Below are 15,846 nucleotides of genomic sequence, written 5' to 3' on the forward strand. Positions count from 1 at the left end.
TCCTGATGTGTCGAGTCCTGTGATCCCCAGCCTTTGTTAATAAAACCCTTTTGATTTATTCTACTCCGTGTCTCCTCGCTCCTTCGTTCCCGTGTTCCTCGTGTGTGTGCACCGTGACAATATAACTATACATTTTTTTTATTTAACATTTTTTTTTATTTTAATTACTAATTATTATGTAATGCATATTTTGCTTTATCTGAACTACAATACTTTATAACTAATTACATTTATAAATATAATATATACATATATGATATTATCTTATTAATATAATATTTTTTTGTTAATTTACTATTAGTGTGTGTGTGTGTGTGTGTCTGTGTGTGTGTGTGTGTGTATGTACACAAACACTTTTTATGAAAACATTATACCTACAATTTAACTTCAATTATTCACATATATGCATAAATATTTATAAATGATGTTAATTAATTATAATGTATTGTATTTAATATGCAATGTATGTGTATGTTTATGTGTGTATTATATTTCTAAATTATAATATCCTGTTTCATTTCAGATAAAGGTAAAGCAAAATATAAGATATTTGATAGACAGAAAAACAGACAGACAGACAGACAGATAGATAGATAGATAGATAGATAGGTAACACTTTACAGTAAGGTGTCATTTGTTAACATTACTTAATATATTAACTAACATGAACTAACAATACATGTATTACAGTATTTATTAATCTTTGTTAATGCTAGTTAATGAAAATACAGTTATTCATTGTTAGTTAATGTTAGTTCGCAGTGCATTAATGTTAACAAATACAACTTTTGATTTTAATAATGCATTAGTAAATGTTGAAATTAACATGAACTAAGATCAATAAATGCTGTAGAAGTATTGTTCATGCTTAGTTCATGTTAACTATAATACAGTTAACTACTGTTAACTAATAAGCCTTATTGTAGTTACCAATAGATAAATAGATAGACAGACAGACAGATAGACAGATAGACAGATAGATAGATAGATAGATAGATAGATAGATAGCTAGATAGATAGATAGATATTTTAGCTTGAAAATAAAGAATTTTGGAATAAAAATTCAGATTAACACAATTATGTTTTTAGCATTTAAAACTGCAGATCCCTCTGTGATGGTGAAAGAGTAATGGATACCCTCGACACATGAAACACACATGGCAAAAACAGAAGATTACCTAATCATCGCCATTACAGGATTTATGAAACAGCACCTGGACCACAACGACCGCTGCTTTCTCACATCCTTTCAGCTGTGTGGTGAAATGAGGAAAAGCCATTACAGCAAATCCAGCGCGTGTATGCTCAATAATCATCCATATGTGGGAACGGGAGAGGATTTCAAATAGCAGCCGTAGCTCAGCCAAAATGGCCAGTAGACTCTGAAAAAAAAAACCTATTAATTTTCTTCAGTCCTGGATCCCCCTATGTGGCATTTATACTGGTTTTTATTGGTTTCCCCAAAGGTATTTGACTCGGTAGCTGAAGTATCCATTTCAGATGGCCTACGCAGGGAAAAGATGGCAAACGCAAGGCGGTCACCACTTGAGGCTGGCTTTCCTTGACCTTTCATGTTGTGAGTGGAGAGGCTCTCAGAAACCGAATAAAACACCTGTCAGACATGATCATTTTGTCTAGGGGAAAGCATCTACGTTCCTCGCGCCTTCCACAAGTGATTCTGCTGTGCAAGAAAGCAACAGATGTGTCTATCTTCTGCTGATTTGCTGATGTTGCCACTTAAAGGAAAAAGCTTTTTCAGAGAAAAAAGAGAGAGTATTGAGAGGATGCTGTAAATTTGAGGTTAGGTTTGTTTGCATGCATGTACATGGTAGGCAAGCTGTGTGACTTAATAATTCACAACGTATTGGTTTATGTGGAACTAGTTCTGGTGATATGAAGGCACACTGCAAAAATTATTTCTTAATCAGTATTCTTGTCTTGTTTTCCATTAAAAATACCTACACGTCCTTAAAAAAGGATGCAAAAGTGCTAATTAATTAATATAATTTATTAATTTACACATATATTTCTATCTATCTATCTATCTATAAAATATCTTATTTATATCAAATTTTGCTTTAGCTTTATCTGAAATGAAACAGGATATTTTTTTCATTAATATAATTTATAAATATAATATATAAATGAACATACACATACATAGCATATGAAATAAATACAAGACATTCTAGTTAATGAACATAATTTATAAATATATTTCTAATATATACATAAACATACATATGTGTATCATTGAACTTAAATATATGTATATGTATTATGTTTTCATAAAAAGTGTTTGTGTGCATATTTACACTCACACACACACACACACAGCACAGTAAATTAACAAATTAATATTTTATGCATATTTTGCTTTACAAGACTATAATTAATTTAGAAATATAATATATACATAAACAAACACACACATATACATATACAAAATATCTATAATATATATAGAATAAATTATTAAATAAATAAATTATTATTGTCATTATAAATAAATTATTAAATATTCTTATGCAAATTAAATTTAAAGATAGAGTTAAATATGCACAAGGTATTCATTTATACATTTACTTCATTTCAATATATATTTATATTATGTATCCAAATAATTATATTATATATTCCTCATTTGCCATGATAAAATTATTCACATCATGATATATGATTTTTGTCACATCACTCAGTTGTACGTAAAGATTTATTTTATGTCCCTCTTTCGGCTAAATTTATACTCCGAAGTTGGCATTTTTTCAATCTAGCAAGAACATGGGCAAAATAATTAAGTACATTAAGTACTTCAACTGGTCTGTAGCAGGGGGACCGATATACTCCAGGAAGCACATCATGAGATAGCACAGTAGGCAGTAAGAAAAAAGAGAAAAACACAGAGGAGTGCAGACGTGTTAAAACGAAGAGGGTACAGACAGAGGGGGACACATGGAAGTGAAAAAGAGGCGAGCTGTGGAGTGAACTGACCACCTGAGTAATGGCACACAGAGCAGAGTGCAGCTTCTCTGACAGCTGATAAAGGCGGCTGAGCTTTAGAATACCTAATCATTGTCCACGCACAACAGCTCTTCTAAAATGTGTCCTTGGATGCATCTGCTGGCCTGAAGTCAAACGGCTCCAAATGTTAAAGTAAACATGATTTAGAGCACCTCTTTGCTCACTCTGGCTGTCAGACAAGCATGGATAGGGCAAATGGGCTGAAAGAGCTAAAGCGCTAATGTACTAACACTACCACAATGAACAAAATGCTTTTAGTTTGCTTTTACTATGGTTGGGGAAAAGAAATTGTGATACAAAAGTTTTATGTTTTATGCAAGGTTTTTTTTTTTATTCATTTCTTTTTTTACTAGATAGAAGGTTCTGGGACTTTTTAAGCCTAATTAACAAATGAAAAATGTGTGAACGATAAGGAAATAACTCATGTCATTGTCATAAAACAGAATGCTTATGCAGTGGCAAGTATTAAGGCAAAGTTTTATTTTTGATTTTTTTTTTCTTCAGTTACGCTGTTAACAAGCTATCTGTTTTACATTTAAATTAGAAATATTTAATCAATGAATCATCGTCACCTCTCGTGTTTGAAGTGTTTAACTAATTACCTGTGAATTATCTGCCTCGTGCTGCTTTTAGCTTTCCGTGTTTTTAGAACTATTAACATACGTTGCAGACTGCCATCTTGACTGTATAAACACACTGGGATTTATAACAAAGAAAAAAGTTATTATCCATATAGAGATTTGCTAGATTTTTATCTGTGAAAGAAAAAAAGAAATAAACAAATCTGAATCTCTTTAATGCAGCTCCTTTAATGTGTCCAAATCAAAGTCTTATGCAACTAACAACATGCAAAACATGTTTTCTTTATATTACATAAGGCTTATGACCCAGCAAAGTCATTTTTCATGAACAACCAATTGGTGCTGCCATGATGACTCCATACTTTAGTTTGTTTACCTTTCAGATCTCATTTAAAATCATATAAAGGCTATAATCATATAAAAGCTATAAAAACAATATCAACTTAATTGTTTGAATTCAAGTTCAACATATGCTGTTGTTGTTTGCTACGCAATCTTTAACATCCATGGAACCTTTTCATTAAAAAAAAAAAGATTATTTATAGTGGAAAAGGTTCTTTAGATTATAAAAATGGTTATTTTAAGATCTGTCCACTGAAAGGAACCTAAAATGGTTCTTCTATGGCATCGCTGCAAAAAACCCTTTTTGGAACATTTATTTTTAAGAATGCATCAAGGATATATTTGTGTAGAAGAAGACTTTCCCGAAGAATGTCTATGCCTAACCCATGCACAGAAGACAGGGAAACATTGTGGCTTGATTGTGATTGTGGTTTAATCAGTTAAAATATTGTCAAAAGAGAGTGTCTTTTCATTTTATAAAACCATAAAGCAGCATGAATGTAAAACACACTGACTACAGGCATCTGAATCACAGAAAAAAAAAGGTGGCTAGAAAAAGAAATTCCAACATTGGTTGCTTGCTCTTGCTATACTTGCAACAAATTTCTGCTCCACTCCTCATCTCAACTGTGAAGCAAGGTGAAATGACTATATTGGTATAGGAAGTTTTTTTTTTTTTTTCTGGTAGAAGCTTTCTATCATCGAGGAACAAATGAATTCCAAAGTATATCAGAAAAGTGTACAGCAGAATATTAAAGCAGTTTTTGACATGACGTTCAAACTAATATCACGTAATTTACGTCTCTGTGATGATTGGTTGATATCAGAAGGGAGGCTAGCCTCCCTTGCGAGGGTTCTTTTCTCAACACTCCTCAGCGCTGAAAGTGAACACTCGATGCTGATTGGCTAATTTTTTACCAACGGAGGCACGAGAGCTCCGCGCTCCCCTGGCCTCCCCCTCCCCTTCTCTATCACCTAGCGGTTGTAATTACATCAGCAGATTCGGCACATTCGCGATAGAAAAGCGGCGCTTTCACGTTATGATATTACAACTGTGAAATTACAAACAAAAAATACACATTCTGAGACATGAACTGAAATGAATTGTGAATTGTATTAACATTAAATCGTCCTCCTCCCATTTTCACCTCAAAATTATGGGGAGGCTGTGCCTCCCCTGCCTCCCCCGACGATCCGCCACTGACAGGATGTCCAAACAAATGTAACCACTGGCTAAGATTAATACCAAAAACAGAGGTTCAAAAATATAATTTTGGGCTATTGGTTTGGGGTGTGCACAAATAGTTGAATATTCGTTATGTAATTATTATTCAAAAAATAAAAACACTATTCAAATTTTACTACGTTTTGCTTTGCTGGCCATAAATGCAGGGAATCCATGATGAATCCTAAGCAGGCATACTCAAAGTCAGTTATAACTAAATGCACTGGGTGGCGGTGTGTAGCGTGTTAAAAAGTTGATTGTATTTGATCACAATGTTGGGCGTCTGCCTCGCGAAGTTTGGAATTACTTTGATCAAAAGTATCTTACTAAATGATCTTACAAAATGGAATTACTTTTGATCAAATGAATCAGTGAAACTGAGTTATCATAATAGCACCACCACAATGAGAAATCACATGAAAACCAAACACCAGTGGACTGAGAAAAGACAGCTGTCCATTACTGCATTCACGACTGCAGGTAAGCGCAGCTGTGCCCCGAGGGAGCTGAGAAGAGAGCTAATCTGAGGCATATGCTCCCTTTAAGTGGTTTAAGAACAGAAATCACAAAGCGCTGTAAGAATATTCTTGCAACAAATTTCTGCTCCACTCCTCATCTCAACTGTGAAGCAAGGTGAAATGACTATATTGGTATAGGAAGTTTTTTTTTTTTTTTCTGGTAGAAGCTTTCTATCATCGAGGAACAAATGAATTCCAAAGTATATCAGAAAAGTGTACAGCAGAATATTAAAGCACCTGTCTGTGATGTAAAACTTCAAAGCTGAGTCAAGCAACATGGCAATCACTCAATATAAAGAAGTATGCCGCCAACAGAGTGACTCAAACAGAGGAAATTTCCCAACTTCCCAACTCTGTTGCGGTACCAGAAGCAGATCAGACGAGCAGGATGCAGTGGCGGTTCGTGGGTTTTAAAATAGAGGAGGCACACTAATTGTAACGTTATTGGTTATTGTAACGTAGGGAGGCTAGCCTCCCTTGCGAGGGTTCTTTTCTCAACACTCCTCAGCGCTGAAAGTGAACACTCGATGCTGATTGGCAAATTTTTTACCAATGGAGGCACGAGAGCTCCGCGCTCCCCTGGCCTCCCCCTCCCCTTCTCTATCACCTAGCGGTTGTAATTACATCAGCAGATTCGGCACATTCGCGATAGAAAAGCGGCGCTTTCACGTTATGATATTACAACTGTGAAATTACAAACAAAAAATACACATTCTGAGACATGAACTGAAATTAATTGTGAATTGTATTAACATTAAATCGTCCTCCTCCCATTTTCACCTCAAAATTATGGGGAGGCTGTGCCTCCCCTGCCTCCCCCGACGATCCGCCACTGACAGGATGTCCAAACAAATGTAACCACTGGCTAAGATTAATACCAAAAACAGAGGTTCAAAAATATAATTTTGGGCTATTGGTTTGGGGTGTGCACAAATAGTTGAATATTCGTTATGTAATTATTATTCAAAAAATAAAAACACTATTCAAATTTTACTACGTTCTGCTTTGCTGGCCATAAATGCAGGGAATCCATGATGAATCCTAAGCAGGCATACTCAAAGTCAGTTATAACTAAATGCACTGGGTGGCGGTGTGTAGCGTGTTAAAAAGTTGATTGTATTTGATCACAATGTTGGGCGTCTGCCTCGCGAAGTTTGGAATTACTTTGATCAAAAGTATCTTACTAAATGATCTTACAAAATGGAATTACTTTTGATCAAATGAATCAGTGAAACTGAGTTATCATAATATCACCACCACAATGAGAAATCACATGAAAACCAAACACCAGTGGACTGAGAAAAGACAGCTGTCCATTACTGCATTCACGACTGCAGGTAAGCGCAGCTGTGCCCCGAGGGAGCTGAGAAGAGAGCTAATCTGAGGCATATGCTCCCTTTAATTGGTTTAAGAACAGAAATCACAAAGCGCTGTAAGAAACTTTGCTCAGCACACCGCTATCTTTGTGTCTCTGGAACGTCTGTGTCGGCATGCATTCTTATTGTTATCAGACTGAGGAGCCAACATTCACCCGAGCATGTGGATATTATTGTTTTTCTCATCATTAACATGTGAAACAATATAAACATAATAAACATAGGCAGACTCGAGTGTATGTACGTTCTGTACTGTAGTTGACACAGTCTACTTATATATATATATATATATATGTATGAAGAGTTCATTTGCAAAAACCGATAAACAGCACTTTAAAAAAAATTAGCTGATTGCCCTGCATTATTCTCCACATATAGCGCAATCTGAACCCTACCACGTTTTGTCAAAAAAAGGCGGTTTTGTCCACTTTCAAGGAATCGCGAGTTCACGTTTTAGTGCAGAAGCCAACAAGCACCCTTGTTGTTTTTGAACAGAAGCCGATAAGCCCATTTTAGCGAATCAGCGCGCTGTATTCAGGTCAGGTGACAAGGCTACTTTCAGTTTGAAAAGACGTGCTAGCTGAGAGGAGTTTGTCAAAGCTCGAGGATGGATCATTTCGACGAACTTGATGAATCTGTGATATCTTCAGGTCGAAAAAGGAAAATAAAAGCTGAAACGTTTTCACGGACGCTTGCAAAAGCAGCGCGTTACAATGATGAGGGAAAAGCTCTGTGTATCGCGTGTAATCACATCCATACAGTTATGATCACAACAACAACGTTTGTCGGGCATCTACATTGTCATCTGAGGAGATTACAAAGATTAAACAAGTGTTTTTTTAAACTCTAAAACATGAAATGTGGAGTTATCTGCTTTTGCCAAAAAACGACTATTGGAGTTATCTGCATTTGCTATAAAACAAACTTTTAATATGTAAAAAAATACATACTTTCAATTAACTTTAATTTTGTAAATTACCTGTATATATATATATATATATATATATATAGTTTTTTTTAGTTGTTTTTTTATGCCCATTCTTACTATTGGTTAATGCTAACTAACATTGTTTTAGCAAACTTACACTCTGGTCTGGTTTTTTTTCTGGTAACTCTCACTTTTCATTAACTCTCAGTAAATAAAGTTATGTTCTGTCCTACCCATTTCATTGTTTATTAACCTGTTTCACTCATAAACACATCATATTACCGGAGTAAAATAGGTTACGAATGCAGTTTCATGCAAACAAAAAAAACAACAACAATGTGCAATACTCAAGTCAAACATCATTTCACTTTGTTGAGAGTTGGCTGAAAATAAATCAAGTTTTCAATACATCAACCAAATCTGAAGCTAATAGAAATGCTGATTTAAGGTTGTATGCCCTATGGCCATAATTTCATGTTTTTAAAGAAGCATTTATCACATAAGCCGGATGGCGATATCCTAGTGCTCAAGGCTCTGCGCCGGTGCTGCAACTATTGCAGGTGCAATCGCAGATAGGGGTGACCCGTGAACTGAGTTACTAAAAACCCCATCACCACTTTGCCCTTGAGCCAGACAAAGTTTAGCACAAAAATAAGACTTTTGTATTATTTACACTTTACACTTGCAATTTGTTGCCTACACGTTCATTCTCACTCACAAAGTATCCCTTAATCATCTCATTTATCAATATTAAGCTACACTTTACAAACTCAATTTTAGTGGTAATTAAAAAGTAATGGCAACATAACATAGACTTGTTTGTATGGTTGTGCGCCAAAAATCGGTTCTTACTCAGAACCGTGTCCATTTTTAAAACTACTGGAACCAGAAGGGTCGTAATGGCATTTCATTTTTTATTTTAACGGCAAGTAATCATACAGCAAGACCCGAATTATCCAATTCACCAAAATGAGCAAGTCTTTTAAATGAATTGTATCAAATAACTCAAAAAATCCTGTTTGAATCAGTTTAATGACTCACTCAGTGGAGCAGTTCTTGGTTTATTCACTAAACTGCAACAAGTGACTCTTATGAGCCATTTTTGAGATATCTGTCAAAATAATCAGTCTCAAACTGATAAGTAAGTCTGTTGGAATCAGTTTTAGGAGTCACTCCCTCACCAAATAGGCTATTGACTTCTTTAATGAACTGCAAGTCATTATTTTCGACATGTCCAACTCAAAATGAACCAAAATGTGTCAAATGTCCCACGAGACTAAGGCTCTGTCCCAAATCGCACCCTAAACCTTTGCGGTCTTCCTCTGAGACCAGTGGTGTAGTGGTGCCTGGAGAAGTGGGTATACTCTTAATTTATGCCCCCATTTTTTTAAGCAGCCCAGCAAAGGATGAACGGCCTGTGTTATAAACAGTGACGTAAGACTAGTCTTGCATATTTAGTTCACCCCAAAATGGGCCAGTAGTATTTGCACATTTTCACTTACTGTAACTTCTGCTACTTGACTTCACGGAGTAAGGATCATTATTAAATTAATATTAGCCACAAAAGAAGTGCAGATTTTGCAATAAATAATTCAAATGTAAAAATTACATAGACTGCAACAATTAACATTTTGTCAGAACCTCTAGTAGAAAAGCTATTTTGTTTAGTTATCTGTAGGAGGATCATGATCTCTATTTAATACCAAAAAAAACTATTTACAATTTATCTATATACTACATAGTGCAAAAAAATAAATAAAATAAAATAAAATTGTTTAGAGCAGTTTTAATACAATTAAGCACTAGTCACGTATACCCTCCACTACACCACTGTCTGAGACCACACTTTTGTGACGTGATGCCGCTTTGATTGTTGGGTAGAAGTCTGCTACAGAGCTCGCTCCAGTGCGGGCTCGGCAGAAGTGTGCATCGAGAGCACCCTTCTCAAAGCTCAAATGACGAATGGGACACCCTACAGTCTCACGGACTTAACGAACATGTGCACACAGCGGCCATTGTAAGTCCGCAAGACCGCAAGTGCACATGAAGTGTGCCATTTGGGACAGGGCCAAAATAAGTGATACTAAATACTAAATACTAAAAGAATCAAAACACTGGAATTGTCAAGTGGATTCGGAAATTAAACCAGAATGAAAACGATCCCTATTGCTAGAAGCGTGTGCAATGCAAAGCCATTTGGTCTGTCAAGTAAAAGAGATGTTCTTCAAGACCAGAAATGCAAAATACATGTCAGTCAAACTATAAACCAGTGCCAGTTAAATTCTCGGGCTGGAGCTACAATATATGAGGAGACTTAACGTAACTACTCAACGCAAGACACAGCTGGAAAAGCACAGGATAAGGAACCACTCACCGGATCTGTGAGCTCCAGGATGCTGGCGCGGTACGTAAGAGGTTTGCAGTCACGGGTGTTGTCTACCAGGCTGCAAGGCAGAAACATTGGGCCCAGGTCATCCCCGTCCAACACATCCACTGTGAGCGTGGTGGTGGCGGTGAGCCGGTCCTTCGGGTTTGGAGCTCGGTCCTGAAGGGAAACACAAACTTTGGACTTAGGGATGGAGTTTGAATCCAACTCCAAAATTCCAAACTTACTCGCCAGCCAAAAAGACTCTCCAGTCAAAGGCAAAATAAGACATTTTACTGACAGAAAATTGGGCATCTCGCTTACTTTTCTAATCCTCTCACTTCAAGCCCTGCATTTTTGTGGTTGAATATCTTGTTTAACCTGGAGTGAAATTGGTTGCAAAAGGCTGTCTAGGTCTAAAAAAAAGTCTACACAAACAAGTCCAAGATACTGATTACAGGTGTGGTCACATTAGCAAAAGCTTGGCGTAATTTTGTGGGTAAATAAGGTTCATTTTCTACTGTCAACAGTGTAGCAAGTGTATAAAGAACAGCTCACACATAAATTACTTTCAAACCAAGCAGTTTTCTGTTAGTCAAGGCTACAGATTCGTGTGACCAACTTGAACCCGTTGCAAAATCTGCGTGGGGAAATCTTTCACCCTCACACGAAATTCCCAATCATGTGGATTCCTACTGAATTTCGCTAATGAAAATTGGCTGAACAACAGTAAATGTGGCCACACCTTTAAACCTTAATAGTCTGTACAACTCTTTTCGACTATATTCCAAGTTGTTTGAAGCCTTCATTTGAGGAGCAGACTGAAATTCAAGTCCAACCAATGCCATTTAGCTGCATTTAATGGCAAACACATGGCATGACGTGGCTAAAGGCATTTTTTCTCAATTGAACACAACACCAAATGAGACATGAGGGATCTGGAGGAGATTTCCAGTGAATAACTGCTTCAATTTCAGTCTGTTTCTCACACAAAGTTCTCATACAACTTCATAAGAAGTCATTTCAGTTGTATAAACTACTTTTTTAGCTCTTTTTTTAAACATTTTTGAGTTCGACAGAGTAAATCACCATCTACTTTTGTTTTATGGACAACAGAAGCTTGGACACTCTGTCTAACATCTCAGTTTGTGTTCCACAGAAGAAAGAACAAGACATACAGGGTTGGAACGACATGTGGTTGAGTAAATCTTTCTTTCTTTTATCTACTGTATCTCTCCTACTGTTTCTCCTCCTCTTACTTTGGCCTGAATGATGACCAGGTAGCGTGTGATCTCTTCATAATTCAGCCTCTCTCTCAGAACTACTGATCCAGACAGGGTGAGAGGGATGTCAAATGTCCTGTTTGTGGTCTGTGGAGAAGAAAAGGGTAGGTCAAAAGGGTTTCCCTCACACACATGCACAAAAAGGCTCACGCACTCCCAGCCTCATGAGATATTCATCATCTATCTGCTTCAGTAAGAAGAGAATGCTGATGGGACAAAACTACTTGACTTTCAAAACCTCCTCACCCTGTTTAGCAGTAGAGATGGAGACGTAACACTTTAAAAGGGACATGGAGACAGGATGCTTCATGCTCTTTTGAAATCAAAAGTGTTTGATGTGTAAATGGTGTAAAACTTTAATTAGGAAGTGAACATGCAGTAGTAGTCTTGTATAGCCAGACCACTGAATATCAGCATAAAGTCTGGTACACATTTCAAGTTATTCAGGTTAAACTCGATTATCTTCAGAACATAGTAGACTAAGTGAACCTAGGTGTGTGACTTTCATTATTTTGTACTGTGTGTTGATGTGTTTAGTTAAACGCATATTTGTTGTATAATTTTACTGAAAAATGTGGTTTAGAGTGTTTAGCTCCTCTCACTTCACTTATGGTAATAATGCTGCTCATTAAGAAGCAGTAAGAGAATGTCACAAATTTGCATGTGTAATACCACCATATTAATTTAAATGAATTGCTGGAGTAATTTTATTTGCATTTCATGACATGCGTTTTCTTTGCAATATTTTATTTGGTGCATGTATTGCAGTTTTGTCGGAATATTTTCATGTTGCTGAATTGTGCTATATGATGCTCGGCGATAATCAATGATGCACAACAATGCAGGTTTTGTAAGGTTGTGAAGTAAATCAATTGAAAAGCACCTGTCAGAAAGTCTCTGTACTCCCTTTTTAGCACATTTTTAGCAAGACCATATTAAAAATGTATAAAGAAAAAGAAAATAATACAGATATGTGATAGTCGTAGTACTGTTAAATGCATAAACCTGAAGAGAAACATTAAACTACTGCCGTCAATAAAATCAAACTGTAAAATAACAAAAAATATATAAATAATATAAAATAAAAAATAAAGATGTTATTAATCTTATGATAAAATACTTCTGACCAATATCTTATCTTGCATTACTGACAAACTATGTTCCTGTTTAACACTGTAAAGCTGCTTTGACACGATTTGTATTGTATAAAGCACTATATAAATAAAGGTGACTTGACTTGACTCGACCAATTGTTAGAAATTAGAAAAATTGGGTTAAACTTTATTTTAAGTTGTCTTTGTAACAGTGTAATTACACAAACAAGTACAGAGTAGTATTAATTAACATGTACTTACTATATGGTTAGGGTTTGTTTTAGTTGCTCGTAATTATGAATAATTCACTGCTATTTTTATGATAAATACAACAACAATAGTATTAAAAATTATTTATACTTAAAGAATACTACTACTACTTCTACTACTACTACTAATTATTATTATTATTTTTATTATTGTTGTATTTTCATATCAATGCATAATCTGTATGTTACATACACGTTATTACTCAAATTTTATTTGAAGACATTAGCTAGTAAAAAAATAAGTCATTTATATGTAGTCTTTTTAAGTTTAGGATTTATTTATTTTTTCACTAACACACACACACGCACACACACACACACACACAATGAAAACAAAAGAGAAAAGACAAACACATACCGGATCTTTAGGGTTGTACTGAATGGTGTATTCAATTTGTCCGTTAGGACCATCATCAATGTCAACAGCCCCATTGTTCCCTGTAAAACCTGAGAAGATGGTGGTTCCGACAGGCGTTAGCTGAAAAGGATAAAAACACACATTATGGAGTAAAAAACATTTAAGATCTTTAAAACTGCCTCAGTCGGCCGGCCATCAGCGTGAGTGCGTTTTCATCCTGAGTGATTTCATCATCTTGAGCTTGATTCCTGGTGCTGGTAAGTTGGCGGACTAGTTTACGCCTCAAGCGTCTTGACCGTTGTGTTAAACAGCACTCCTCTGAGAAAGAGTTTGACGGACAAGCTCTTATAAAGTAGACAGCGCTCGCTCTCTTCATCGCTCTCATTCTGGCTGTCATAACAAGGTCCTGCTGTGGTGCGGCTCTCAGAAGTGCGAGGAAAAAGAGGAAGTAATAGGTACGAGTCTGCTGCGGAAGCTATAGAGGCACCTGGGAACTCAGATTTTAGTTCCCACGCCGCTACTCTGACGTTCTGACAAGACATATTAGAGGGAAAAAAAGACAAATTCCTGACAACAAAACTGGAAAAGAGAGTTAAGACGCTTCAGAGAGCCTTTAAGATGAAAACGGCCGCCATCACGGTCTGAAGAAAACTCTCCGACTGCCGTCATAAAGAGGTCATGTGCGGCTATCACATTGAGCTATGAACAAAGAGTAATTAAACAGCCTGTGATACAAAATGAGCTCCTAGAAACCACATCCTGAGTGGATCTGACGGTGTCAAGTAGAGCACGATTGCACCACTATTAGCATATGTTCCACTACAAGTGCCATATTGTGTGGGAGAGGAACTAACATCACTACATTTTTTCAGAAGTGTTATGGTAGCACAGTTGCTTTCAAAACAATGAGCTAGTGCTACATTGCTGCTTTTTTGTCATATTGTTTACACAAGCAGCTTGAATGAAAATTGCTTTAATAGCTTCAGTGTAGTTAGCTAATTTTTGTTAGCAGCTTATTATTACTTTTTTTATCATTATTAGTCTTATTATTACTGGAGAAAGTGTAACAGTCGTCTTGGATCATGTGTGTCTTGATAACCAATCACATTACAGCCTCAACGTCATTGAATTTCTGTCAGAATTGTGCAAGAGTCAATCACTATTTATGGATAATTAAAAGGGTCCGTGATTTTTCTTATAAAACTCAATGTAAACTCTAAAAATAGGTTAATCTAAAAAAATAATTTTTAAAGGAAGACGGTTGAAGATTAGCCAATAGGTGGCTGATTCATCAAAATGATAAGCCGTTTTCATACAAAAGCAGTTTATTCAGTGTAATGAAGCCTTTTCTCCATTGATATCCATTCAAAAAGACACCTCTGGCCTCGTTAGAATTTTTATATATTTTTTTTGGCTAACCTCGGAGGCTTGCCTTAAAGCAGCTTTGGTAGGGTACAACGGGGCTAAAGGCACACCTTAAAGGCATAGTTTACATTTCAATTCTGTCAGCATTTACTCACCCTCATGTGGTACCAAACCCATAAGACTTCAAACTTTGACAAATGATATTTGACTTGATATTATTAATGAAACCTGAGAGCTTTTTGTCCCTCTACTGAAAGTCCAGGCAACCAAAACTTCCAAAAAAAGGTCATTAAGGCGTTGAACAGTTTAATCCAAGTCTTTAGAGTATATCAACAGATTTAATTAAGAGGTTACATTATTTTACTTCCAAAATTAGATTTTTTTTTATGATCAATACACTTATATATACTCTCAGAATAAAAGGTATGAAAGTTGTCACTGGGGCGGAACCCTTTCGAAAGGTACACCTTTGTTCCTTATTTACCCCTACCTTACACTCTAAAAAATGCTGGGTTGTTTCAACCCAACTTTGGGTCAAATATGGACTAATACAGGCATTCGTACCTAGGGTTGCAAAGGGGTGGAAAATGTCCAGTAAATTTCTGGAAACTCTCCAGGATTTTTGGAAACTTTCCAGGATTTTTTGGAAACTTTCTTAACATTTTGGAAATTTTCAGAACAATAAACTTCCTTGGAAATGTTATACCCATTTGCAACCCTGTTAGTACTTAAATTGTACATATTTGTACTTTTTGAAAGAGTGCTGCCCCAGTAACAGCTGTTGCACCTGGAAATTGTCTACCCATTTGCAACCCTGTTAGTACTTAAATTGTACATATTTGTACTTTTTGAAAGGGTGCTGCCCCAGTAACAGCTGTTGCACCTGGAAATTGTCTACCCATTTGCAACCCTGTTAGTACTTAAATTGTACATATTTGTACTTTTTGAAAGAGTGCTGCCCCAGTAACAGCTGTTGCACCTGGAAATTGTCTACCCATTTGCAACCCTGTTAGTACTTAAATTGTACATATTTGTACTTTTTGAAAGGGTGCTGCCCCAGTAACAGCTGTTGCACCTTTTTTTTTTTTTTTTGAGAGTGAAGACTACAACGATTATGGCAA

At 36.1% G+C, this 15,846-nt stretch overlaps 1 protein-coding gene across 1 annotated transcript in view; it reads right to left on the bottom strand.

The window, feature by feature from the left end:
• The window catches only part of pcdh15b (protocadherin-related 15b), a 216,475-nt gene that overhangs the window by 143,832 nt on the left and 56,797 nt on the right, over positions 1 to 15,846 (bottom strand). Inside the window, exons 7-9 of the mRNA XM_016495480.1 lie at positions 13,361 to 13,480; positions 11,616 to 11,726; positions 10,366 to 10,536 (exon numbers count right to left, since the gene is read on the bottom strand). Of these exons, the coding sequence (XP_016350966.1) occupies positions 10,366 to 10,536; positions 11,616 to 11,726; positions 13,361 to 13,480 (402 nt within the window). The remainder of the gene's footprint in view (positions 1 to 10,365; positions 10,537 to 11,615; positions 11,727 to 13,360; positions 13,481 to 15,846) is intronic.

This window comes from Sinocyclocheilus anshuiensis, unplaced genomic scaffold (genome assembly GCF_001515605.1).
Source record: "Sinocyclocheilus anshuiensis isolate Anshui unplaced genomic scaffold, SAMN03320099.WGS_v1.1 scaffold466, whole genome shotgun sequence".
NCBI lineage: Eukaryota > Metazoa > Chordata > Actinopteri > Cypriniformes > Cyprinidae > Sinocyclocheilus > Sinocyclocheilus anshuiensis.